Source organism: Haematobia irritans, chromosome 4 (assembly GCF_050003625.1).
Source record: "Haematobia irritans isolate KBUSLIRL chromosome 4, ASM5000362v1, whole genome shotgun sequence".
In the NCBI taxonomy this organism is placed as follows: domain Eukaryota; kingdom Metazoa; phylum Arthropoda; class Insecta; order Diptera; family Muscidae; genus Haematobia; species Haematobia irritans.
This window is the reverse complement of record NC_134400.1, coordinates 7,586,692-7,614,105: the sequence shown is the minus strand read 5'-3', so window position 1 is coordinate 7,614,105 and position 27,414 is coordinate 7,586,692. Positions and strand designations below refer to the sequence as shown.

Below are 27,414 nucleotides of genomic sequence, written 5' to 3'. Positions count from 1 at the left end.
AATTTTACAAAAATGCTTATTTGCTTGCCCAAATTCTACACTTGAAAATTTATTATAAATTGCAATCATCACATGTTTTGTGTGAGTGTACTAAAATGAAAATACCAAGATTATCTATATTCTGCAAGTAACCACACCATGCAAGGCAGTCAGTCAGTCTAGGTTCGGGCAACAATGACAGTTTTGTTATCTGACAATAGCATTAAATGTTTTTCAAACAGCAATACTCTAATGTTATAAATAGTTTTGCAAGTCGTAAGCAAGCGAATATAGCGATGATGATAATACATTCCTCACAAATATAAGATAACATTGTCGCAGGCACATACTATTCCATATTAGGTGATATTGCTTTATGAAGGTTAAGGTTTACTTAGATAAATATACTACATTATCTCTGTTGGAGATGCTAATAAGTTTTTAGTAATAGCTAAATAATTCTATCTAAATAAATGTAATAAAAATTTAGAATTTATGTTAGGCAAAGTGAGTAGCTAGAAAATTATAAATTAACAAAGTAAATATAGTACGATGGTCCATATGAGTAGACTGCTATTAATCATAAAAGACCTTACACATCTTAGATATCTATGGAATGTTAAGATATTCACATATATTTCTTAGGGCCAGTTTCTTAAAGTCTTGTTTATCGCACAAAAAAAAAGAACAAATATTAACCGATGGATTTAAGTAATCGGAAGATGAAAACCTGACCATTAATATATTTTATACCAAATTAATATTTTCTATTTTTTTAGAAAACTTTGTCAATTTTTGTCTATAGAAAATTTTGTCAAAATTTTATTCCTATAGAAAATTTTGTCAACATTTTATTTCTATAGAAAATTTTATCGAAATGTGAATTCAAATCGATGATTTGACAGTGGCATAGGAAAAGAGATATGTTTGTTTCGAATTTATTTCGGCATAAGCCGGCTATCAATGTAAAACCTTTTTTCGGAGGGTTCAAGTGTGGTTTTTGTTGGGTTTAATAAACTGCCTGAATTTATTCTGATAATTGGTTGATAGCTTTGCTGCAAGTAGAGGATGCTGATGAGGAATGTGGTAATTCCGAAACGTGCGTCCATCCAACCATCTTGCAGTCTATAGGGCTTTGCCCAAATAAATTTGACAAACATTCTTTTCCTCTGTTGGTTAAGCTACACTTGTAGTTTAGTCAATGTATGGTTTTAAGCTGCAATAAAAAACAACAACGAAATTTTATTTCTATAAAAATTTTGTCAAAATTTTATTTCTATAGAAAATTTGGTCAAAATTTTATTTCTATAGAAAATTTCTTTCAAAATGTTATTTCTATAAATTTTTTTTTCAAAATTTTATTTCTATAGAAAATTTTGTTTTCTATAGAAAATTTGGCAAAATGTTATTTCTATAAAAAATTTTGTCAAAATTTTATTTCTATAGAAAATGTTGTCAAAATTGTATTTCTATAGAAAATTTTGTCAAAATTGTATTTCTATAGAAAATTTTGTCAAAATTTTATTTCTATAGAAATTTTTTTGTCAAAATTTAATTTCTATAGAAAATTTTGTCAAAATTTTATTGCTATAGAAAGTTTCTTTCAAAATGTTATTTCTATAGAAAGTTTCTTTCAAAATGTTATTTCTATAAATTTTTTTTTCAAAATTTTATTTCTATAGAAAATTTTGTTTTCTATAGAAAATTTGGCAAAATGTTATTTCTATAAGAAATTTTGTCAATATTTTATTTCTATAGAAAATTTTTCAAAATTTTATTTCTATAGAAAATTTTGTCAAAATTTTATTTCTATAGAAAATGTTGTCAAAATTGTATTTCTATAGAAAATTTTGTCAAAATTGTATTTCTATCGAAAATTTTGTCAAAATTTTATTTCTATAGAAATTTTTTTGTCAAAATTTAATTTCTATAGAAAATTTTGTCAAAATTTTATTGCTATAGAAAGTTTTGCCAAAATTTAATTTCTATAGAACATTTTGTCAAAATTTTATTTCTATAGAAAATTTTGTCAAAATTGTATTTCTATAGAAAATTTTGTCAAAATTTTATTGCTATAGAAAGTTTTGTCAAAATTTTATTTCTATAGAAAATTTTGTCAAAATTTGATTTCTATAGAAAATGTTGTCAACATTTTATTTCTATAGAAAATTTTGTCAAAATTTTATTTCTATAGAAAATTTTTTTAAAAATTTTATGTCTATAGAAAATTTTTCAAAATTTTATTTCTATAGAAAATTTTGTCAAAATTTTATTTCTATAGAAAATGTTGTCAAAATTGTATTTCTATAGAAAATTTTGTCAAAATTGTATTTCTATAGAAAATTTTGTCAAAATTTAATTTCTATAGAAAATTTTTTTCAAAATGTTATTTCTATAAAAAATTTGGCAACATTTATTTTTATAGAAAATTTTGTCAAAATTTTATTTCTATAGAAAATTTTGTCAAAATTTTATTTCTATAGAAAATGTTGTCAACATTTTATTTCCATAGAAAATTTTGTCAAAATTTGATTTCTATAGAAAATTTTTTCAAAATTTTATGTCTATAGAAAATTTTTTTCAAAATTTAATTTCTATAGAAAATTTTGTCAAAATTTAATTTCTATAGAAAATTTTGTCAAAATTTAATTTCTATAGAAAATTTTGTCAAAATGTTATTTCGATAGAAAATTTTGTCAAAATTTTATTTCTATAGAAAATTTTGTCAAAATTTTGTTTTCTATAGAAAATTTTGTCAAAATTGTATTTCTATAGAATTCTTATTCAAAATTGTATTTCTATAGAATTTTTTTTTCAAAATTTTATTTCTGTAAAAAATTTTTTCAAAATTTTATTTCTATAGAAAATTTTGTCAAAATTTGATTTCTATAGAAAATGTATGTACTTCTTAATGCCCGCCTGGCATACACAGGGTCGTGGGTTCAAACCCAGTTTCGACCAAACACCAAAAAGTTTTTCAGCGGTGGATATCCCACCTCAGTAATGCTGGTGACATTTCTGAGTGTTTCAAAGCTTCTCTAAGTGGTTTCACTGCAAAGTGGAACGCCGTTCGGACTCGGCTATTAAAAGTAGGTCCCTTATAATTGAGTTTAACATAGAATCGGATCCATATGAGTAGAGAGAAGTTCACCACTATGGTCTGAATAGTCTAAGTGAGCCTGAAATATCGGGTTGCCACTATACCTAACTTAACCTAACCTACGCAATATGATCTAAAATAGTTTAATGGTTTGACTCTGGCAAGGAATTCTTTTTTTATATCTGTCAAATATTTGTCCAGTCTGACCGTACCGCAAGTTATCACCATAAATGACAATTGTTATACTTTAACTTCTTGATTGATGGTATTTTTAACTTTTACCTTCCCTAGTACCCCACCACCATAATACTAGAATAGGAAAGCTATCCGAATTGTAATCCAAGTCCCCATAAAGATGGGGAAAAAGTAGTATACGCCAAATATGCTTACAAAACCACAAAGTAGAAAACCCCCAAGTTATTTCTATACAAAGTGATAGCTATACATCATAGAGAATGAATGCTTAAATGACAAGGGTGTTGCTGCAAAGTTACATAAAAATAAACTGCACTGCTCGGGAACATCCAAAAATTTGAATTGTGAAGTACTTGTTGGAGTTCTTGTTCGCTATGTTGCAATGGTGAATTAGATATCGGAGGTGGTATGGAATGTATGGGTAAGAATGTTAGAAATCAGGGCACTTTTTTATGTTCATAGAGGTGCACCGAGGTGCTATGGTTAGCATGTCCGCCTTGTATACAAAGGGTCATGGGTTCAATCCAAGATCCGATCGAATACCAAAAAGCGTTGGTTTATCCCATCTCAGTAATGCTGGTAACATTTCTGAGTGTATTAAGGCTTCTCTAAGAAACGTCGTTCGGACTTGGCTATATAAAGAGGGTCCCTTGTTATTGAGCTAAACATGGAATCGGGCAGCATTTAGAGATAAGAGAGAAGTTCGCCACTGTGGCATAACAATGGACGGAATAGTGTGAGTATGCCTGAAATAACATAACCTATACGTCTATTAAAGTACGAGGCTGATTCGATAAGTAATTTAGTCTACAAAACTACGATTTCTCGATTCCTGTAAAATGATACATTTTTCTAAAATTTAAACATTTTGAAATTGGTTACAACTTTTGATGTAAGAAAATGAGTCTTTGTTGGTTAGACTTTCACTAAATTTTTTTTGCGTGTATGAAAATAACTTGTTGCCTAAACCCTTGGGAGTAGTTTGTTCTAATCAGTTTTCTGGGTATACCATAAAACCTTGTAAAAATCCTTTGGTAGTGTCCTACGGATAATAATGCCTTATCATACGTCTACCATTTCGCGGTCTGTTTAACAAGAAAGTAATCTTTAGACGATGTAAGCAAGTGTCATAAGTGAAAGTACTTGTTACCAAAACGAATGATGTAACAGAAACTTTCTATGTCATGAATGGTAGGTAAAGTGTATTATTTACGCTTGGTGTAACATGTAAGGTAATGGAATGCATATAAAAATGACAGACGGAAGGGTATGTGTGTAGCAAAATTTACATTCATATATACAAATACAATTGCTACATAACTTAAAACATATTCCACTTGGCTTCGAAACACCCACAAAATACCTGTCCTTTTTAGTTTATGTGTAAGTATAAAAAATATGTATTTCAGCAAGTAATAATAGAAATGTCACAAACAATTCCAAAAATAATATCAAAATCCTCTAACCCTTCTTTGTAGATTTTGGCAAATTTCTTACAGGAATTTCTTTTATACATTCCGAACGACAATTGCAAGTACCATGTAATAAACTCCACCAACTCTCTGCTTCTTTTAGGAAATTTTCCAAATTTTCAGGACATTGAAATAAATAGGGATCAAGTTGAAGTTTTTGTTCATCTATAATTTTCCATTTCTTCATGCTACGAACCACATCGCCACAAAATGTTGTAGGAGTTTGCTTAAAACATTTGCCCGGTTGCTTGGGAAAATCTGCAGAACAATTAATGTTTAAAAGTAAAAAGAAATAAAAAGAAAAAAATCAAATTAATTATGCATAAAATTGATGGCAGTTATTGTGCAGCAAAATTACGCACACACACAGATGGTATAGGTTGAAATATCAGAGATTGAGAAAGAGGTCGCTTATTACTCAGAAAAGGAGTATGATTTCCCTCAAATATGTTTCAAGAACGTAAAGTTATTTCACGGGGACCTGTAACCACGGTTGCCACTTGAGTCAAAAATAATCTACCAACATTTGGAGAATATTTTACAAAAAAAGTACCAAACAAAGAAATCTCATTTTGTCACAGTTTTATTTCTATGGAAAATTTTGTCAAAAGTTTATTTTTATAAAATCTTTTTTTCAAAATTTTATTTCCTTGGAAAATCTTGTCAAAATTTTATTTCTATAGAAAATTTTGTCAAAATTTTATTCTATGGAAAGTTTTGTTCAAAATGTTGTCGAAATTTTATTACTACAGAAAATTTTGTTAAAATATCTGTTACAAACTTGTTTTTATTGTATTCGACCTGTATTTGAGCTCGAGCTCGAGCTCGTTTTTATCAAGAATTCATTAATTGGAAAAATTTTATATCTATAGAAAATTTTGTCAAAATTTTATTTCTATGGAAAATTTTGTCAATATTTTACTTCTATAGACAATTTTGTTAAAATTTTATTTCTATAGAAAATTTTGTCAAAATTTTATTTCTATAGTACAAAATGTTCAATTTGTTATAAAATTTTACGAACTGTGGCAACCGAATCTGTATGTTACAGGCTGTCACAACAATGTTATTATCTCGGAAATTATGGATCTGATTCCGGCAAGCATATATACATATGTTTGAAGAGAAAGCAGTATATATATTTTCACTTGCCCCTTCTTCAAACTTACCTTTCGATTTTTGTTTTGGCTCCTTTCCCTGTGAACTCTTTCGGTTAGCCTCTTCATACATTTTTAGGATCCTTGTCATTTTCCTATCAACATCTTTTTCACTGTAAAATTGCATACATTTGGGTTTACAAATGTTTTGGATATTTGGTCCCGGAAAAGGGACTTGTGTAGCATATGAGGATTTTTCAAATTCCCTTCGGGCTTGCTTTTTTTGATTTTCACGAAAACCATGAGCTTTTCTTGTACGATCGGTGTATATTTTGAATGTCATGGAGGACAAGAGGGTTTCAACTTTGGAAAAGGCCCTGTAAGAGGGAAGGGGTTTAAAGGTTATGGGCACAGCTTAATCGAGAAAGAAAGAAAATTAATGCTCGTTCTCATAGGGAGACTGTTTGTTGGTATGAAAATTGAGTATACTCTACATTTTTCATGTATTTTAGCACCACACGGGTATGAATACTACTTATGAGTCTGAATCAATGGATAATCCGAAATGCTTACGTTGAATTTCTCAATGAATATATGCCCGGTATTTGATGGGTCCTTAATAGGTGATGTAACTTGTAGGCTACACAATGCAGTAGATCTTCGCCAGCCATAAGCTGCGAACGTAGCAGTTCTTTATGATTGTGAATATGCTCCCGCACCCACCAACCACGCCACAGTGCCTGAATTTTTTGAGCTGACCTAAAGTAATGCTCTTCCACGCACCTTTGAACTAGGTCTTCCAATTTTTTATAGTACCGGAGCTGGGCATAGAATCGTCTCCATTCTTTTTGTATAATGATAACAGCCCATTTTTTACGTTGATACGTTAGACGGGCTAGCCATCCACGTACAAAGCGTTGTATACAACGAGCTGCTTTAAATTTATGGTAATCGCTTATGAGTAAGTAGGTACTGGTTTCATAGACAATAGAAGGGGAACGTTTCATGGATCTTAGTATGTAAATCTGATTGTATACTTACCGTGTTAAGGGTCCTTTAATCTTGATGATTGAGGATTCGTTATCCTCCTTAGAAGTTTCCACGATTATACTTTCATTGCCATACTTACTGTTTTCACTTAAGAAATTTTCTTCTGATTTCTTTAAAGTTTTGAGATTCTCATCCGAGGAAGAGGATTTTTTTATGATTCTTATGTCGCAATTGGAATTTAATCGAGATTTGCGTGTTTTCTTTGGAGGCATTGATTTGGCTTACGATTGGGTTTTTCAGACAAGAGGAATTTTATGATTTGGCAATTGATTCTCTATATAGGAGCTTCACAAAAGGCGTCTATGTAGAGAAACCAATTTGAAATTGTCATTTTGTAAATATCAAATGGGCTTGGAAAAAGTCAAATAACCTTTGGAATATCTAATTTATCGCATATTGAAAAAGATCGGCCAAACTGAAAGAGTGTGAGGTTAAAAGTTGCATTCTAAAATTGTTTTAGAGAAGACACTAAAATTTTGACAAAATTTTCTATAGAAATAAAATTTTGTCCAAATGTTTTATAGAAATAAAATGTTGACAAAATTTTCTATAGAAATAAAATGTTGACAAAATTTTCTATAGAAATAAAATTTTGACAAAATTTTCTATAGAAATAAAATTTTGACAAAATTTTCTATAGAAATAAAATGTTGACAAAATTTTCTATAGAAATAGAATTTTCACAAAATTTTCTATAGAAATAAAATTTTGACAAAATTTCCTATTGAAAATTTTCTATACAAATAAAATTTTGACAAACATTTCTATAGAAATAAGATTTTAACAAAATTTTCGATGGAAATACAATTTTGACAAAATTTTCTATAGAAATAAAATTTTGCAAAAATTTTCTATAGAAATAAAGTTTTCTAAATAAAATTTTGACAAAATTTTCTATAGAAATAAAATGTTGACAAAATTTTCTATAGAAATAAAATTTTGACGAAATTTTCTATAGAAATAAAATTTTGACAAAATTTTCTATAGAAATAAAATTTTGACAACATTTTCTATAGAAATAAAATTTTGACCAAATTTTCTATAGAAATACAATTTTGACAAAAATTTGTATAGAAATAAAATTTTGACCAAATTTTCTATAGAAATAAAATTTTGACAAAACTTTCTATAAAAATAAAATTTTGACAAAGTTTTCTATAGAAATAAAATTTTGTCAAAATTGTATTTCTATAGAAAATTTTTGACTATAAAATGCAGAAAACAACAACAGTAACTCTCTCTTGTTCCCCTACAACCTACCTTTAAAGTTTCTGTGTTACCTTTACTTTCGATTCATTGTAAATTGGTGAAAAAAGAAACACAAATATCCATTAATTTTAAGTGAAGAATATTTATTTAAAATTTATTTAGACATTGAATAGAAAATAATATATTTACAAAATTATTATCATATATATAATAAAGCAAGATTGTGCTTGTTTTTACGGTACGGCTGAACCGTTATGATTTTGTAAAATTACTCCTATTTATTGGGAAATCAGATCCAGGAACAACGTGATGAGTTTTGTGATAACCAGCCATTAGTTGGGGGAAGAAATAAACTAGACCGTAGTGTGTAAACATAATCATAGCGATAGGCGAAAACTTGTTTACGTGCAACTCTTATGGGAAGCTCAAAATTGGCGACGGAATGCCGTGACGTCTGGCGGCGTGTTAGGAAATTAAAAGCTTTTCTAATGGGAGTTTGTGTTTGTAAAGAATCTTACAGTGTGACCAATTGCTAAGAATTGTCGACCATGTCTAAATAATCGATAAATGTGTTATCGATCACAATAACAAGCAGCAGTATTGATTATGCCGTCATAACATAATTTATAGTGTGGTCAACATCTGGGATATGTCTCGAAATGTTGGACACAGGCATTATCCTTCGTTTAAACTTATAATGTGAACGGGGCGTAATTCCTTGATAGAAAATGGTATAGAGTTGCCATTGCTTATCAAATTTTTGAACTCACTCCTAATCATTGTTGTTGCCACGTCCCACGTGGAAATTCTATTTTCTTGAAATAACACAACAAATAACCAGACATTACATGTTTTTATAAAATTCGAATGTCGAATATTGAAAATCATTCTTTATTGACATCAAAAACACTCGAGAGGAAATTTTTTGCCTACAAGGTTGTTTTATTTGCTTGTCGCACAAAAACTGGTTCGCCAACCGCCAATCGCTATGACTATGTTTGAACATTTAAGCGGACTAGTTATATTACAAATTATAGACAAACATAACGTAACGTAATGCAATTACATCCAATATTCCTTTGCCTCTGATATTTTATTACATATACATAAACTTTGGCCCAAGAAAAACATTTCTCAATTTTACATTTAAAAAATAAAATTGCAAAAATAGTACGTCTGGCTGCCTTTGATAATGAACCCCACTAGGTTTTTAGGGAAAGTTTCACTTTACGATACGTATGCGCTGCCTACATTTTGTTTTCATTTTTTATATATATACACACAATTTTTTTACTGATTCAATCACGAAATTGATCCAATTAATTTTTTTAATTGAAATGTCTTCAATCGCAGAAATGATAGTATCATTTAACAAATCAATTGAATGTCAATAAAACATTAATTGATCCAATTAAGAAATTAATAGAAACAATTAATTTTTGTAATTGATTTTGTATCAATTAAAGAATTTTTGGAAACCATTAAATTTTTAATTAATTGAATTAAGACTTTAATTGGAAAAATTTTCGTGAATTTTTTTCTGTGTAGGTTTGCCCTCAGTTAGTTTTTAATGGTTTGTTTGATCATGATCCCATGGAGTATTATACAATATTTTGTGTGTGTGTTTTTTTTTCAGAAAAAAACTATATAGTATACAAAAATGTTTACATCGAAAAATAATAAAATAATTTGTAAAAAATATAAAAAAATTGCTTCATAAAATATATGAAAATTTGGTAAAAAGGTCTTTAATGAATTTCAGTCATCTTTTTTGTGTGTTTTGGGGATTTCGTTAAATATTGTAAGCAAACAATTTTAAAAATGTCATCATTTATTGGAGTTTTTTTGTTTGTTTGTTTAAATATTAATTTATGATTTTGTCGTTTTCTTTTTAAAATGTTGAGTTTATCAAAAAGATTTATCGTATCGTTTGAAACTTAATTCCAATTTCTATCGTTTTATCGATATTATAAAGTTTCATTAGAAATATACTATATAAATTGTTACATAAAATATTGAATTTCTTAAGACTAAAATCCAATAAATATTTTCTTCGTTTATATGTGTGTGTGTGTAGATAAGCTTAAAATAATACCGGAAATTGTGAAATAGTTACAGACATATATTTTATATTGCCCTCTAAAATTCTAAAGATGTATTTCTCATTCTTCTCATTCTCTGCGTTTTGTATTTGGTTTCTATACGTATGTATATGTATATATAACCCTAAATGTTTTGGAATTTTTTGCATTAATGTTTTTTTTTTGTTTTTGTACGAAATTAATAATGCATTTTGTTTTTTGATATACGTAAGATAATAGATTTTTTGATATTTGTTTTTTTATTATTATTTGAATAATACATAAAGTTCTCTATAATACTTCTTAAATAATTTAATAAGCTACAAATAATTTAATTATAAATAAGTATACATAAAAAAAATTACATACATATGTAAACAAAAAAATATATATTTTATATAATTTGTGTGGGTATGTGTGTGCTTTTTTGGTTAAACAATTAATGAAAAAATTATCACATTTTTAGTGCTAAATATAATTAGATACTTAATGAGTTTAGAAAAAAAGAGCAAGGGTGAAAGTTGCAAGCCAAAAAACAAACCAAAATCAGGGTCCTATTCTCATTTCGATAAATAAATCTCCTGGAAGTATTTCTCTGAAATTTAGTAGTATTATTTCCATAAGGTCCCCCTTTCAATTCGATTTTATTTCTCTTTTGTTTTCCGTTTGCTTGCTTCTAAGGCCATTTCACCCAGTTGTTTCAATTTTATATAATAATATTTATTTATTTTTCTATTACAATTTTCCAAATTTTTATATATATTTTTTTTAAATATTTTGAATACTCATTTTCACTCTTTGGGAAAATTCTTTATGCCATTTGATTTCCTGTTGTTTTTGTAGTTTGTGTGAAATATCTTTGCCAGAGATGTGCATGTGAGTACAACAACACGAGTTGGTGAAAAAGTACTTATTTTAGAAAAAAAAATGTACATATCTCATATAATGTTGATGTTTGTATGTCTAGTTCTGTCACTGTCAGTGTGTCCCAGATTTTATAAACGGGTTGGTGAAAAAGTACCGGAAAAGGTACTATTTTTTCGAAAAATGTACTTTGGTTTAAAACCTTCATATATATCTGATATAATGTTGATGGTAAAGAAGTATTTTACTCACGGTTGCCACATTTGTTTGAATTCTACCAAAAATGGTAGATTTTTTACTGTTTGGTAGATCGGTAGAATTCTTGATGTTTTGGTAGATTTTGCAAAATATTCCTCTCCAACTAAGAGGAACTTAAATTTTCTATAGAATTAAAATTTTGACAAAATTTTCTGTAGAAATAAAATTTTAACTAAATTTTCTATAGAAATAAAATTTTGACAAAATTTTCTATAGAAATAAAATTTTGGAAAAATTTTCTATAGAAATAAAATTATGACAAACTTTTCCATAGAAATAAAATTATGACAAAATTTTCCATAGAAATAAAATTTTGACAAAATTTTCTATAGAAATAAAATTTTGACAACATTTTCTATAGAAATAAAGTTTTGACAAAATTTTCTATAGAAATATAGTTTTGACAAAATTTTCTATAGAAATAAAAATTTGACAAAATTTTCTATAGAACTAAAATGTTGATAAAATTTTCTATAGAAATAAAATGTTGACAACATTGTCTATAGAAATAAAATTTTCTCAAAATTTTAATTTTTTTTATTTCTATTGAGAATTTTATCAATATTTTATTTCTATAGAAAATTTTGTCAAAAATTGAATTTCTATAAAAAAATTTTGTGTATATCAGGAGTGTTACCTATCTACCAAAGAGTAAAAAATCCACCATTTTTGGTGGGATTCTACCAACAGTGGCAACCATGAGTGAGTGAAATTTTTGAAAAAATCAGGCTGGTGAAAAAGTACTGGAAAAGGTACTTTTTTTTTAAAAAAAAGGAACATTTGTTTAAAACCTGAGATATGTAATCTAATATAATTTCGATGTGTGTGTGTGTCCATTTCCAGAAGTATTTCACTGCTCATGGAGTGAGTCACGAAACGTCTTGATAAATAATGTTTATAAATGGGGCTGGTGAAGAAGTACTAGAGAAGGTACTTTTTTTAGAAAAAAGTACTTTCGGTTAAAACCTCGATACATATCTAATACAATGTTCATGTGTGTATATCCAGTTCAAGAAGTACTCCTCTTCTCGTGCAGTGAGTAACGGATTTAGTAAATGGGTTGGTGAAAAAGTACTAGTAAAGGGTACTTTTTTTTAGAAAAGAGGTACTTTTTTTTAAATGCTTGATACATATCTGATATAACGTTGATGTGTGCGTGTATCTAGTTCTAGAAGTATTTCACTGCTTATGCAGTTAGTCCCAGAAAGTTTCGAAAATTAATTAAAGATTATACATAGGACTGAAGAAAAAGTACTTGAAAAGGTACTTTTTTAGAAAAGGGTACTTTTTTGAGAAAAATATACTTTTGTTTAAAACCTTGATATGTCCAGTTCACGAAGTACTTCACTGCTCATGCAGTGAGTCACCGAAAGTTTTATGAGTGTCGCAAAATTTCGCATCACATGCTCACCTCTAGGCTTTACCATTCCATCAACAAATCGTCATCATCATTGTTCGAATATTTAATGACTTTTTTAATGGTTTGACATAAATGAGGTCAAACCATATATAATTATTATGGGATGCCTGTTTTTTTCGTTTCGATTGTTTCTTTTTTGATATTCGCATATATTGTTTTTCACACGGAGAACAAATAATACGCCTACAAAATAAAGCAGATCAAAGAATGTTTCACATTTAAATATGATTAATAACATGTATTTTCTGGCCAAAATAATAAATGTTTATATATATATATAAAGCTTCTGAATACATTGTAATTATGTCATTAATATTGTGTTAATAATTACGGCTATAGGCTGGCTGTTGATAATCTAATTAAAAAAAAAAAATAATTACAAAATGTAATAATTTAAACTAAATTTTAATTAAATTTTAAATAAATTATACTTAACATTTTATTAAAATTTAGTTTAATTCATATATTGTTTTTTAACCACCTTAATCGTGAAGTTGTAAAACATAGACCCAACGAATATTGAAAAAAATATTGAGACCCCTATAGCCGCAATGAAAAACTCAATTTTAATAAAATTTGTATAACATATTTGTTATAATTTCACTTTAATATTGAAAAAAAGGTCGATATAAATTTTAAACCTATTTTTCTAAGGGAACTTTCTTCCATAAGGCATAGTAGGATTTTTATTGAAAAAACAAAAAAAAAACATCAAAGGAAAAAATTAAATTTATCCGTATGTGAAATTTTTAATAATAAATAGAATATATAAAATAATAAATATAATATATATATTGTTTAGGAAATAAAATACATATATATAAAAAAATAAATACATAAAATGAAAATTAAATTTACAAAAAAAAAAAAACTAAAATACAAGGTTTGTTCTAATTATCTCTCACAGCAATGAGCATCTAGGGGGAATGATCTCTGAGAAAGGTAAGGGGAATGTAATACAGAGATAAGATAATAATATGAACTCCATTTATATTCCCTAAAAAAATAAAAGATTCTATTATTTTATGTTTAAATTTAAAATTGCATTTTAAATATTTTTTAAAAAATTATTTAAAATAAAGCAGCAGTAATTAAAAAAATTGTGATGTTACATTCAAAGAAAAAAGTACTTTCCTCCGGAACGAAATTTTAGACAAACGAAATTCCCATTTAATGTAAATTATTTTCTGTAAGAGCAAATAAACCCAAATTTATGGCAAATGATTCAACCATTGTCTCTTATATTATTTATTTGTTTGTAAAGAAAAATTTTTTAACGTTAAAGGAAAAATTTGTTTGTCTAAAAATTCGTTCCTCAGAAAAAAAGAAATCTCTTCAGTGTATATAGATTGCAAAAGAAGACTCAAGGGACAATACTCAGATATGTTCCGATCGTAGATTTACACAAAAATTATTTTCTGATTCAATCACGGAATTAATTGATTCAATTATTTTTTTAATTGAAATGTCTTCAATCATAGAAATGATAGTATCAATTAAAAAATTTATTGAAAATCAATTAAAAACTTATTGAAAGTCAATTAAAAAATTAATTGATCCTATTAAAAATGTAATTGGAGCTATAATATTTAAGATAGATTTTTGTTTCAATTAAAAAAATTGTTCAATCAATTAAATTTTTAATTGAATATTTTTTAAAACTCAATTACAAAACTTTCGTGATTTCTTTTCTGAGTACACCAAAAAATTCTTCTCTCCTGATGCAAGCTATCCTATTTATAATTTTTCACATATATGAGTTATAGAAATATCTAACCGGGATTACAAAGTCAAGATGGAAACTGCAATTTATCCACATTCCCCTAGCTCTCTCCTGAGAATATCCCCTAATCTCCCAGTCATTCCTATTTTCTCACTATTAACAAAATCTTTATCTATAGAAAGTTTGCACACAAAAAAAATATTTTTTGTCTTCAATCATGAAATTAATTGAAATGTCTTCAATCACAGAAATGGTAGTATTAATTGAAAAATTAATTGAAAGGCAATTAAAAAATTAATTAAAAGTCAATTAAAAAAAAATTAATTGATACTATTATTTTTGTTTCAATTAAAAAATTTGTTGAATCAATTAAATTTTTAATTGAATAGCTTCTAAAACACAATTAAGACTTTTATTGGAAAAAATTTCTTTATTTTTTTCTGTGCAGAAATGATAGTATCCAAAGTCAATTAAAAATTAATTGTTCCAATTAATTTTTGTGATTGATTTTTGTTTCAATTAAACAATTTGTTGAACCAATTAAATTTTTAATTTAATATTTTTTTTTTTAATTCAATTAAAATTTTAATTGGAAAAATTTTGGTGAATTTTTTTTCTGTGCATCTAATACATCTCTCGATTTCCTTACCTCACACTCTTCTGTACTCTAATCTAAAATACATCTCATTCTCTCGAAAACCCATTGAATGCATTCCTATTGATCATTCCTACCCACCCTATTAAATTACCTTAATATATAGTCGTGCATCGCCCTACACTGTCATCATGGTGTGGGTAGAGTTTTGACTAAGACTTGTTTCCGAATTGGGTAGACTGGAATACATCTTCTTGCGATTTTTCGTATGGCGTATTATAAGACCCAATGCTATACACAATAGACCGCCTATGAACAGGACAATCATAATGACATAATCGATTTCATCGAATATAGAACGCATTTGATGTTGGGTACTTTGATTACTAAAATCTGCTTCTTCAAAGGGATAGGATTCATGCTGATGCAAAGGTTCCAAAGGTTCTGGAGCAGATGTCGCAATGATACTTCTACTCTTGCTTAGCTCTTCAGGAGTATATGAAGAGGAACGATAAGTGCTGGATTGGGAATAATTTTCACTAAATGGTGATGACGTTGTTGAGGGTTCTTGAGTTGAGGATTTTAGTGTGTAGAAGGGAGTATTAGTTGGACTGGCTGATGAGATCTTTTGGCTTGAGGTAGTAAATGTGGTCAGGGAATCTGTAGTGGTCGAGAGTAGGGATGAATTCATCCATGTGATGCTAGTAGTTTCCGAATGGTTAATATCATGATCAAGAGTTGTGGCATCATCATTTGTTTGTAGCTTTTCGGGTCTTTCCGATATAGACTCTTGTGGTACAATGCTAGGATTGGGAGTGGGAGATGTTTCTTTGACCTCTGGTATTTCAGACATATAAACATTGCTAGATGAAGTTTCATTATCACTTCCAGTAGATCTATCAAAGTCTGTTACAGGGGTAGTTGATGAGGAAATCGATTTCATTGTACTTGGAGATTGAGTTTCCATTGTTGATGTGGGATTTGTGTTGGAAACATCCACATTAGATGTAGAGTTCGTTGATTCATATTCTTGGGCAGTTGATGCGGTATCTTCATCAATAACTGTGGAACTGGAAGTATTCGCTACGGTAGTATATGTTTCCAAACTCTCAGAGGTCGAGGTAGTCTCTGTGCTATTCATGGTTGTAGTACTAAGGGTTGAAGGTCTCATTTCAGAAGAAGAACTTGAGTCATTGACCTCGGCGGCGGGTGTTGTGGAGGTTAAATCGTGCTGCAAAGAATCTAAGGTTGTTGCTGTAGAAGTTTCCTCCATGGATGAATTAACTTTCATGCTAGATACCGTGGATGAATTCTCTGCAATAGTGCTATTGTAGTCCATAGTGGTGGTTGATCTTTCCGCATTCATTGTTGCGATAACTCTTCCCGATGATGTCACTAAGGTAGAAGTTTCCTCCAGCTCATTATCCGTTTTGGTGGTAGAGGTCCTCATGGGGCCCTTTGTTGTATTCTCCTCGGAAATGGTTCTTGGTTCATTAACAATATCTTCTTCTTCTTCTTCTTCTATCTTCTCCGTTACGTCCTCCTCTAAGTCTGGTATAAATTGTTCTTCATCTTCATCAGCACAACGTGGACAACATTCACCTTCCACATTAATGGCATGCTTACAACTCTTACATATGGGAGTTCGGCAACTTGGTTCTCCCTCATCACAGATACAACTTACACAACTACCCTCCATCCAGGATTCGCCATTTGGCATCATTTGTTGATGATAGTCGGAGAAGCAGTTTTGTAACGACTCAACTGGGGGACAGTGATCCTCACACATTTCACTCTCTCCAAAACAGGAACATTTTAGGCATTTACTCTTCCAATACGACTGCTTCACACCCATCGTACATTGCTGCTTGGCCACACATTTGTATAGAGAACAACAGTTACCAGGTACTCCTTCACCTTTGTGTATTTCTATGGCCACCTGATCGCCATCGCAATTTGGTACATCCTGACATTCCTTGCAAACGCAATGTTGACGTTCGCAGCATCTTTCCACTTCTGTATGGGATGGTATATCCCGTTTATGAAGATAATGAAGCGAAGCGCCATGATGATCCCCTGGTACTGGGGGAGGCAATTGATCAAAATGACCCAATTCCTCTACATAGTTGGTTTCTTCGAGTTCCTCTTCTCCATCATCATCATCGTCATCGATTTCCTCTTCTTCGTCTGCACTAGACTTGAGATAACTGTCAATGGGGCATGTTAAGGGACATTGTATATGAACACAGTCCAATTCATTGATTTCTGTAAAGGAAGAAAGCAAAAAAAGACAGACATATAATAGAAATTTCATATTAAATCGTTTATGAGTACACAGGAAAAAAATGGAGAACAAAATTTATATATTATTCTGCTTTGCCTTTCCAATATCAATTTAAAGTATTTTTTATTCCAACCATGGTTGCCACTCGTGCTAAAAATAATCTACCCAAATTTGAAGAAAATTGAATGAAAAAGCACCAAACTTTAAAACAAATAAAATTTTTTTCTATAGAAAATTTTTGCAAAACTTTATTTCTATAGAAAATTTTGTCAAAATTTTATTTGTATAGAAAATTTTGTCAACATTTTATTTGTATAGAAAATTTTGTCAAAATTTTATTTCTATAGAAAATTTGTCAAAATTTTATTTCTATAGAAAATTTTGTCAAAATTTTATTTCTATAGAAAATTTTGTCAAAATTTTATTTCTATAGAAAATTTTGTCAAAATTTTATTTCTATAGAAAATTTTGTCAAAATTTTATTTCAACATTTATTTCAACATTTTATTTTTGTCAACATTTTATTTCTATAGAAAATTTTTTTCAAAATTTTATTTCTATAGAATATTTTTGCAAAACTTTATTTCTATAGAAAATTTTTGCAAAATTTTATTTCTATAGAACATTTTTGCAAAATTTTATTTCTATAGAAAATTTTGTCAAAATTTTATTTCTATAGAAAATTTTGTCAAAATTTTTTTTCTGTAGAAAATTTGGTTAAAATTTTATGTCTATAGAAAATTTTGTCAAAATTTTATTTCTATAGAAAATTTTGTCAACACTTTATTTCTATAGAAAATTTTGTCAAAATTTTATGTCTATAGAAAATTTTGTCAAAATTTTATGTCTATAGAAAATTTTGTCAAAATGTTATTTCTATAGAATATTTTTGCAAAATTTTATTTCTATAGAAAATTTTTGCAAAATTTTATTTCTATAGAAAATGTTGTCAAAATTTTATTTCTATAGAAAATTTTGTCAAAAGTTTATTTCTATAGAAAATTTTGTCAAAAGTTTATTTCTATAGAAAAGTTTTGCAAAATTTTATTTCTATAGAAAATTTTGTCAAAATTTTATTTCTACAGAAAATTTTTGCAAAATTTTATTTCTATAGAAAATGTTGTCAAAATTTTATTTCTATAGAAAATTTTGTCAAAAGTTTATTTCTAGAGAAAATTTTGTCAAAAGTTTATTTCTATAGAAAAGGTTTGCAAAATTTTATTTCTATAGAAAATTTTGTCAAAATTTTATTTCTATAGAAAATATTTGCAAAATTTTATTTCTATAGAAAAATTTTTGCAAAATTTTATTTCTATAAAAAATTTTGTCAAAATTTTATTTCTATAGAAAATTTTGTCAAAATTTTATTTCTATAGAATCTTTTTGCAAAATTTTATTTCTATAGAATCTTTTTGCAAAATTTTATTTCTATAGAACATTTTTGGAAAATTGTATTTCTATAGACAATTTTCTCAAAATTTTATTTTTATAGAAAATTTTTGCAAAATTTTATTTCTATAGAAAATTTTTACAAAATTTTATTTCTAAAGAAAATTTTGTCAACATTTTATTTCTATAGCAAGATTTTATCAAGAACTTATTTCTATAGAAAATTTTGTCAACATTTTATTTCTATAGAAAATTTTGTCAAAATTTTATTTCTATAGAAAATTTGTCAAAATTTTATTTCTATAGAAAATTTTGTCAAAATTTTATTTCTATAGAAAATTTTGTCAAAATTTTATTTCTATAGAAAATTTTGTCAAAATTTTATTTCTATAGAAAATTTTGTCAACATTTTATTTCTATAGAAAATTTTGTCAAAATTTTATTTCTATAGAAAATTTTGTCAAAATTTTATTTCTATAGAAAATTTTGTCAAAATTTTATTTCTATAGAAATTTTGTCAACATTTTATTTCTATAGAAAATTTTTTCAAAATTTTATTTCTATAGAATATTTTTGCAAAACTTTATTTCTATAGAAAATTTTTGCAAAATTTTATTTCTATAGAGCATTTTTGCAAAATTTTATTTCTATAGAAAATTTTGTCAAAATTTTATTTTTATAGAAAATTTTGTCAACATTTTATTTCTATAGAAAATTTGGTTAAAATTTTATGTCTATAGAAAATTTTGTCAAAATTTTATTTCTATAGAAAATTTTGTCAACACTTTATTTCTATAGAAAATTTTGTCAAAATTTTATGTCTATAGAAAATTTTGTCAAAATTTTATGTCTATAGAAAATTTTGTCAAAATTTTATGTCTATAGAAAATTTTGTCAAAATTTTATTTCTATATAATATTTTTGCAAAATTTTATTTCTATAGAAAATGTTGTCAAAATTTTATTTCTATAGAAAATTTTGTCAAAAGTTTATTTCTATAGAAAATTTTGTTAAAAGTTTATTTCTATAGAAAAGTTTTGCAAAATTTTATTTCTATAGAAAATTTTGTCAAAATTTTATTTCTATAGAAAATATTTGCAAAATTTTATTTCTATAGAAAATTTTTGCAAAATTTTATTTCTATAAAAAATTTTGTCAAAATTTTATTTCTATAGAAAATTTTGTCAAAATTTTATTTCTATAGAATCTTTTTGCAAAATTTTATTTCTATAGAACATTTTTGGAAAATTGTATTTCTATAGACAATTTTGTCAAAATTTTATTTTTATAGAAAATTTTTGCAAAATTTTATTTCTATAGAAAATTTTGTCAAAATTTTATTTCTATAGAAAATTTTGTCAAAATTTTATTTCTATAGAAAATTATGTCAAAATTTTATTTCTATAGAAAATTTTGTCAACATTTTATTTCTATAGAAAATTTTGTCAACATTTTATTTCTATAGAAAATTTTGTCAAAACTTTATTTCTATAGAAAATTTTGTCAACATTTTATTTCTATAGAAAATTTTGTCAAAACTTTATTTCTATAGAAAATTTTGTCAAAATTTTATTTCTATAGAAAATTTTGCCAAAATTTTATTTCTATAGAAAATTTTGCCAAAATTTTTTTTTCTATAGAAAATTTTGTAAAAATTTTGTCAAAATTTTATTTCTATAGAATATTTTTGCAAAATTTTATTTCTATAGAAAATGTTGTCAAAATTGTATTTCTATAGAAAATTTTGTCAAAATTTTATTTCTATAGTAAATTTTTGCAAAATTTTATTTCTATAGAAAATTTTTACAAAATTTTATTTCTATAGAAAATTTTGTCAACATTTTATTTCTATAGCAAGATTTTATCAAGAACTTATTTCTATAGAAAATTGTTGTCAAAATTTTATTTCTATAGAAAATTTTGTCAACATTTTTTTTCTCTAGAAACTTTTTTTAAATTTTGTTTCTATACAAACATTTTGTAAAAAATCTTATTTTTATTGAAAATTTGTTCAAAATTGTATATCTATAGAAAATTGACACAAGGCCGTGGGTTCGATTCCTGCTTCGACCGAACACCAAAAAGTTTTTCAGTGGTGGATTATCCCACCTCAGTAATGCTGGTGACATTTCTGAGTGTTTCAAAGCTTCTCTAAGTGGTTTCACTGCAAAGTGGAACGCCATTCGGACTCGGCTATAAAAAGGAGGTCCCTTATAATTGAGTTTAACATAGAATCGGGCAGCTCTCAGTGATAAGAGAGAAGTTCACTACTGTGTTATGAATAGTCTAAGTGAGCCTGAAATCTCGGGTTGTCACTATACCTAACCTAACCTAACCTACCAATCTACCATTTTTGGTAGAATTCTACGAAATGTGTCAATCGTGATTCCAAACCACGAGTCAGTTCATGAAATTTTCGTTGGGAGGAAGATGGGAGGAGTTTCTGCAAATAACATCAAATTGCCACTAAATACTTTGTGTGATGTTATGTAAACAAATAAAAATGCAATAGTGAGTAAAAACCAAAGCAATTCTCCATGGCTTAACTCAGATAAATGCTACTATGCATATCTCCGTAAAAGGAAAAAAAGAACAAAAACGTAAACATTTTCAAAAGGAAATGCAATGCAGCAGCGCCAGCGACATCAGCAATTGTATACAAACACAATTATATTATGAACATAAATGGATGTTGCTTTGTAACACAAAATCATCCAGTTAGTTATTCTATCTATTTGTCAGCCTGTCCGTCCGTCTATTTACAATTGCCTAAGTATGCACTTTACTCAGAAATCCATCATGCAATGATGGTTGGTTGGGCTCATTCATTCATCTTAGCAAATATCAACAAAAATTTCAACAGAGAAAAAAATAGCATCCATATGGAGCCCAGCATACGAAAATTGAATCAAGTGACTACAGAGTAGGAGGAGTGCTCCGTTGAAATCCTTATGCACACAAAACCCCACTACTGGCATAAATGTCAATTGCATAGAGGAAAATATCTACTTCGTAAGTAAGGACAGACAATGTTGGCTGAGTATCGGTGAGGTCTATGGAATATGCCATCTAAACATTACCACCAACACCGCCTCAAATCGGTATTTGGTTGGTATTTCCAATATAAACTTATGATTTGATGCATTTAGTACTAAATAATCATTAGTATGTACGAAGGCCGATATGGGTTAGTCACTTAAAGGATTTTGCGTAATTGTAGAAAGATTTTCAATAGTAGGAGGAGTGATTTTTTCATGATTTTGTGGTAGAATTCGTGTCCAGTGGATGTCACTTCATATATTGAGTGCGTCGTTACTTTTCTTTTAGGGTCCATGGGTGAAAGTTTTATTTTATTCTATTTTATTTTATTTTGTTTTGTTTTGTTTTATTTTATTTTATTTTGTTTTGATTTATTTAATTATATTATATTTTATTATATTTTATTTTATGTTATGGTATTTTATTTTTTATTTTATTTATTTTTTATTTTTTTTCTTTTCATTTCATTTCAATTTTATATTTCAATATTATCTACATTTGCCTTTATAGTTCCAGAGTTTGGTTTTTTTTGAGTGTATAGAATTGAGCTAATTGTAATCTCTAGCCACATCAATTCCACACAGAATATGTGGTTGTCTGTATTTGTTTTAAATGCCTTTAAGCGCATATCATTTGCTATGCATGCACTAAAAATTTTCGGTTTTGCAGATATCAGATATTATAGGAGCCTAAAAACACCAACAAAACACTGCACAAATAATGTATAGGGAGGAGAGAGAGCGAAAGATAGAGTGCAAAAGATATAAACATACAGAGCCGCAAACTGAAGCTGAGAAAGCCAAACATCATTTGGTGATTTGTTAGATAAACATGAGCCACCATCATATTATGTAGCTATAATGATGACTGTCACTGCTGCATTACGATATGGGAGGCCAGTGGCTATACTAAAACGCCTGTTAGTTGGATAATGTGTTAACATTTGTGGGTATGCGGATGTGGAAACGGAAACACCAGATCAAATAGCATTTGTGCAAACATGGGGCAAAGGCAAGAAAAAAGTTTATGTGTGAGTGTGTGTGTGTGTGTGCGCGCTCTCATTTTGGTTGGCATGGATAATTCAAGGGATTTTCATATTGGCAGGAAAGGATTATGTTGGGAAAGAACATAGCTATGGCAGTAAATGAGAGATTGAAGCGATAGAAAAAAAAAACAGAACCATGAAAATGGTTGGCATTAGCGCAAAAGCGAAAACTTAAATAATAGCAAGGATTTTCATTTGGGGAAAGGCAAAGCATTTGTAAATTATTTTTAGTTCGTTAAATACGCTGACAATGGGGTTGTGACTGTTTCCTCCAGAGAAATTTATATGCAAATAGAACTATAAGCAATTATAACTAAAATTTTCATTACTTTGGAAAAGATGGTCTAATTAAATGGATTTATAAAATAGGCCAATCACTATTATATTTGCACTGTAATAAGAAGAATATGTATTGTATACACGGTTGTCACTCGTGGCAAAATATATCTACTAAAATTTCAAGACAATTTTACCAAAAATCTACCAAACTCAAAAACTTTATTTCTATAGAAAATTTTGTCAAAATTTTATTTCTATAGAAAATTTTTGCAAAATTTTATTTCGATAGAAAATTTTGTCAAAATTTTATTTTGACAAATTTTTATAAAATTTTAGCCAAATATTATTACTATAGAAAATTTTTGCAAAAATTTATTTCTATAGAAAATTTTGTCAAAATTTTTTTGTATAGAAAATTTTTGTAAAATATTATTTCTATAGAAAATTTTTGTCAAAATTTTATTTCTGAGAAAACTTTGTCAAAATTTTATTTCTATAGAAAATTTTTAGCAAAATTTTCTATAGAAATAATATTTTACAAAAATATTTTACAAAATATACAAAAAAAAAAAATCTATAAAATAAAAATTTGACAAAATTTTCTATAGAAATAAAATTAATTTTTATAGAAACACTTGTAGTTTAGTCAATGCATGGTTTGAAGCTGAAATCAAAAACAACAATAATGAAAATTTTGTAAAAATTTTATTTCTATAGAAAATTTGTAAAAATTTTATTTCTATAGGAAAATTTGTCAAAATTTTATTTCTATAGGAAATTTTGTCAAAATTTTATTTCTATAGAAAAATTTGTCAAAATTTTATTTCTATAGAAAACTTTTAGCAAAATTTTCTATACAAATAATATTTTGCAAACATTTTCTGTCGAAATAAAATTTTGACAAAATATTCTATAGAAAAAAAATTCTATAAAAAATTTTGACAAAATTTTCTATAGAAATAAAATTGATTTCTATAGAAACACTTGTAGTTTAGTCAATGCATGGTTTTAAGCAGAAATCAATAACAACAATAATGAATATTTTTTTTATTTCTATGGAAAATTTTGTCAAAATTTTATTTCTATAGAAAATTTTGTCAACATTTTATTTCAATAGAATTTTTTTAGCAAAATTTTATTTCTATAAAAATTTTTATAAAAATATTATTTCTAGAAAATTTTGGTGTCAAAATTTTATTTCTATAGAAAATTTTTGCAAAATTTTATTTCTATAGAAAATTTTTACAAAATTTTATTTCTATAGAAAGTTTTTGCAAAATTTTATTTACATAGAAAATTTTGTCAAAATTTTATTTCTATAGAGAATTTTGTGAAATTTTTATTTCTATAGAAAATTTTGTCAACATTTGATTTCTGTAGAAAATTTTTAGCAAAATTTTATTTCTATAAAAATTGTTAAAAAAATATTTCTAGAAAATTTTTGTTATCAAAATTTTATTTCTTTGGAACTTTTATGCCATCATTTTATTTCTATAGAAAATTTTTGCAATTTTTTTTTTCTATAAAAACTTTATTTCTAGAAAATTTTTGTTGTCAAAATTTTAATTCTTTAGAACTTTTATGAGAACATTTTATTTCTATAGAAAATTTTTGCAAAATTTTATTCCTATAGAAAATTTTGGCAAAATTTTATTTATATAGAAAATTTTTGCAAAATTTTATTTCTATAGAAAATGTTTGCAAAATTTTATTTCTATAGAAAATTTTTGCAAAATTTTATTTCTATAGAAAATGTTTGCAAAATTTTATTTCTATAGAAAATTTTTGCAAAATTTTATTTCTATAGAAAATTTTTATTTCTATAGAAATTTTTTATTTCTATAGAATATTTTGTCAAAATTTTATTTCTATAGAAAATTTTTGAAAAATATTTCTATAGAAATTTTTGCAAAATGTTATTGCTATAAAAAATGTTGTCAAAATTTTATTTCTTTAAATTTTTTTTGTCAACATTTTATTTTTATAGAACATTTTTGCAAAATTTTATTTCTATAGAAAATTTTTACAAAAAGTTTTGGAAAATTTTATTTCTATAGAAAATTGTTGCAAGATTTCATTTCTATAGAACATTTTGTTAAAATTTTATTTTTATAGAAAATGTTGTAAAAATTTTGTGGTACACACTTCACGAATATTTATTAATACATGACTTACAAATTCCCATCTATTGAAAATCCAAATTATGGAATGTTCACCGTTTTTCCTTTTAAAGCTATTTCTCTGATTGGTTTGTATATTTCCGAGGGCAAAAACTTAATAAAAATTCCACCAAGATTAAGCAACATAACCTATGGCCTTTTCAATAAATTTGCAAAATGCTTCGATCGTTTCTGAGCAAAATTTAATTTATTAAAAAATCCCTATTGAATTACAAGAGAGAGACCTTTTGGTCTAGCTTTATGCTAAGGCTAGTGTGAAATTCTTTTCATGTCATTCTCTCCACACTCCAAGGAATTCGTTTTGGGAAAATTTGATAATTTCTCCAATAGCTGGCCGTAGTTTTTGTTGTTACATTTTTGCTTTTTCACAGTAGTGGTCTTTGCCTCTTCCACATTTCCATAATCATAGTCCCGAAGGACAATTTGTCAAACAAAATTGTCAACACATTCCTTTGGTGGTTATTGCTGGTGTTGTGTGTGTGCAAATATACCCTCAAATTTTACGTATTCTGGGTTTTTGCCCAACAGCCAATCTCATCAGCATGAAATGGCTAAGCCACTTTTGGAACTGGTGCCTGAAACATAAAAAAGCGAGAAAAGAGAAAATTATGAATGATTCTCACTGTTAGCTTATTATGGACCCAAGAGTGATGGTTCCTCTACGTTTTTCCGGTTGTTTGTTTTGGAAGCTAACCAAACTGCCCACAGTTCTGGAATCATGGGGTAGCATTTCTCTGACCAACACTTTATCCAAATAACAACACCAGACACATTGTTAAATATTTAACAAGTTTGCGTTGTTTTTTTGTTGTGTGTTTTCGTTTATTTGCCCAACAACCTTTGGGACTATATGGGACCATGACACTAATTGTGGGCTTTGTAGAGATTCCAGGAAATACCATAGCATTTTTACTGGTCATTCATATTTAGGGAATACCACAAAATGCACAAGGCGAAAAAAATGTCTCATCATTGTGATTAGGCGTCTTTGCCTTTCAGGGAAGTTATTAAATACGGTACGTGTTGCGACTTACGATGACCCTCTGACAGGAAGTAAATTTCTTGGCATTGCATAGTTTTAGTAGCAAAATTAAACTGAAGATGCTTTACAGTGATATTTGTAACAGGAAACGTATTCTGCCTGGGCCTCAAGCAGAATGCCATCTCCCCTAACCGATTTATTTGAAATTTGCAGGTGATTAAAGGAAGACATCCTGAGCTAAGTGTATGTCATTTTCGATATCTTGAAGGGAGAGAAGAGCAATGGTGAAAATGAGATTATTTCCTTTTTAATTGGTTTTTGGTATGGAACCTCAACTTAATTTCCCTCCTCTGTCAGTTTTTTTGAAATTTGAAGGAGAGAATAAAAAGAATTTCTGTGGTGTAATTTGTCGGAATATCAAAGTTTCGGAAAGGGTATCACTATGTGCTAAAATCAATAAAATTTAATTTATTACTTGGAACTAAAGAAACATCAACCACAAAAAAACAGAAAAACAAATTCCACAAAAAGTCAGACACTTGTTACTGTCACTTAGTGAGTTTTATTTTCCAGCTTCAACAATTAAATTCAATATTCTCATTCAGTTCACAGTCAAAGACCATACCATCTTGTTATCTCGTAACACATAAACCCACACATACCCTCTCAGTCGAATCATAAAATATAGAAGAATTTAAAATGCTTTTCAAAAATGATTCACCAGATATTTACTGTGAAATTGAAAACTTATGTTATAGCACAAAAAAAAAAAAAAAAATTGTTCCATTGGAAATGATTTCCAAAAATTGCCAAAAGGATATAAATGCAAAGCCATTCATGAAGAATAAGTAGTAGAAGCAGAACAGAGAATATGGAAGAAGAGTATCCACTATTATTTTGCTTACTCGAGAAACGTAGTAAGAACACATTTTCGAAATATAAATCTAGTGAAGAATAAATGTGCACATTTGCCCCATAATGTTGCTCTTTTCAATCTTCTAAGGAAATAAGAAATAACTAAGCTTGTGGGTAAGAAGATGGTGAAAGGGAAACAAAACTCTTTAATGGAAAGTAAATCTTATAAGGTTTGGGTACACTTGACGAAAAACAAAATTAAATGTACTAAAAACGACAAAATTATGCTAAAATAATTAAATTAAATTAAATTAAATT

General features: G+C 27.3%; 2 protein-coding genes across 2 annotated transcripts in view; both read right to left on the bottom strand.

The window, feature by feature from the left end:
* Window positions 1–4,643: 4,643 nt before the first annotated feature.
* On the bottom strand, window positions 4,644–7,205 carry LOC142233897 (uncharacterized). Its single transcript, XM_075304956.1, has 4 exons — window positions 6,885–7,205; window positions 6,417–6,815; window positions 5,916–6,220; window positions 4,644–5,004 (listed from the first exon to the last, which is right to left on the bottom strand). The coding sequence occupies exons 1-4, from the start codon at window positions 7,103–7,105 to the stop codon at window positions 4,736–4,738; spliced, it is 1,194 nt and encodes a 397-aa protein (XP_075161071.1). The 5' UTR covers window positions 7,106–7,205; the 3' UTR covers window positions 4,644–4,735.
* A 1,019-nt stretch (window positions 7,206–8,224) lies between these two features.
* Window positions 8,225–27,414, bottom strand: part of LOC142233813 (uncharacterized) — a 292,870-nt gene continuing 273,680 nt past the window's right edge. Inside the window, exon 2 of the mRNA XM_075304846.1 lies at window positions 8,225–17,308. Coding sequence (XP_075160961.1) covers window positions 15,222–17,308 — 2,087 coding nt within the window. The 3' untranslated portion in view covers window positions 8,225–15,221. The remainder of the gene's footprint in view (window positions 17,309–27,414) is intronic.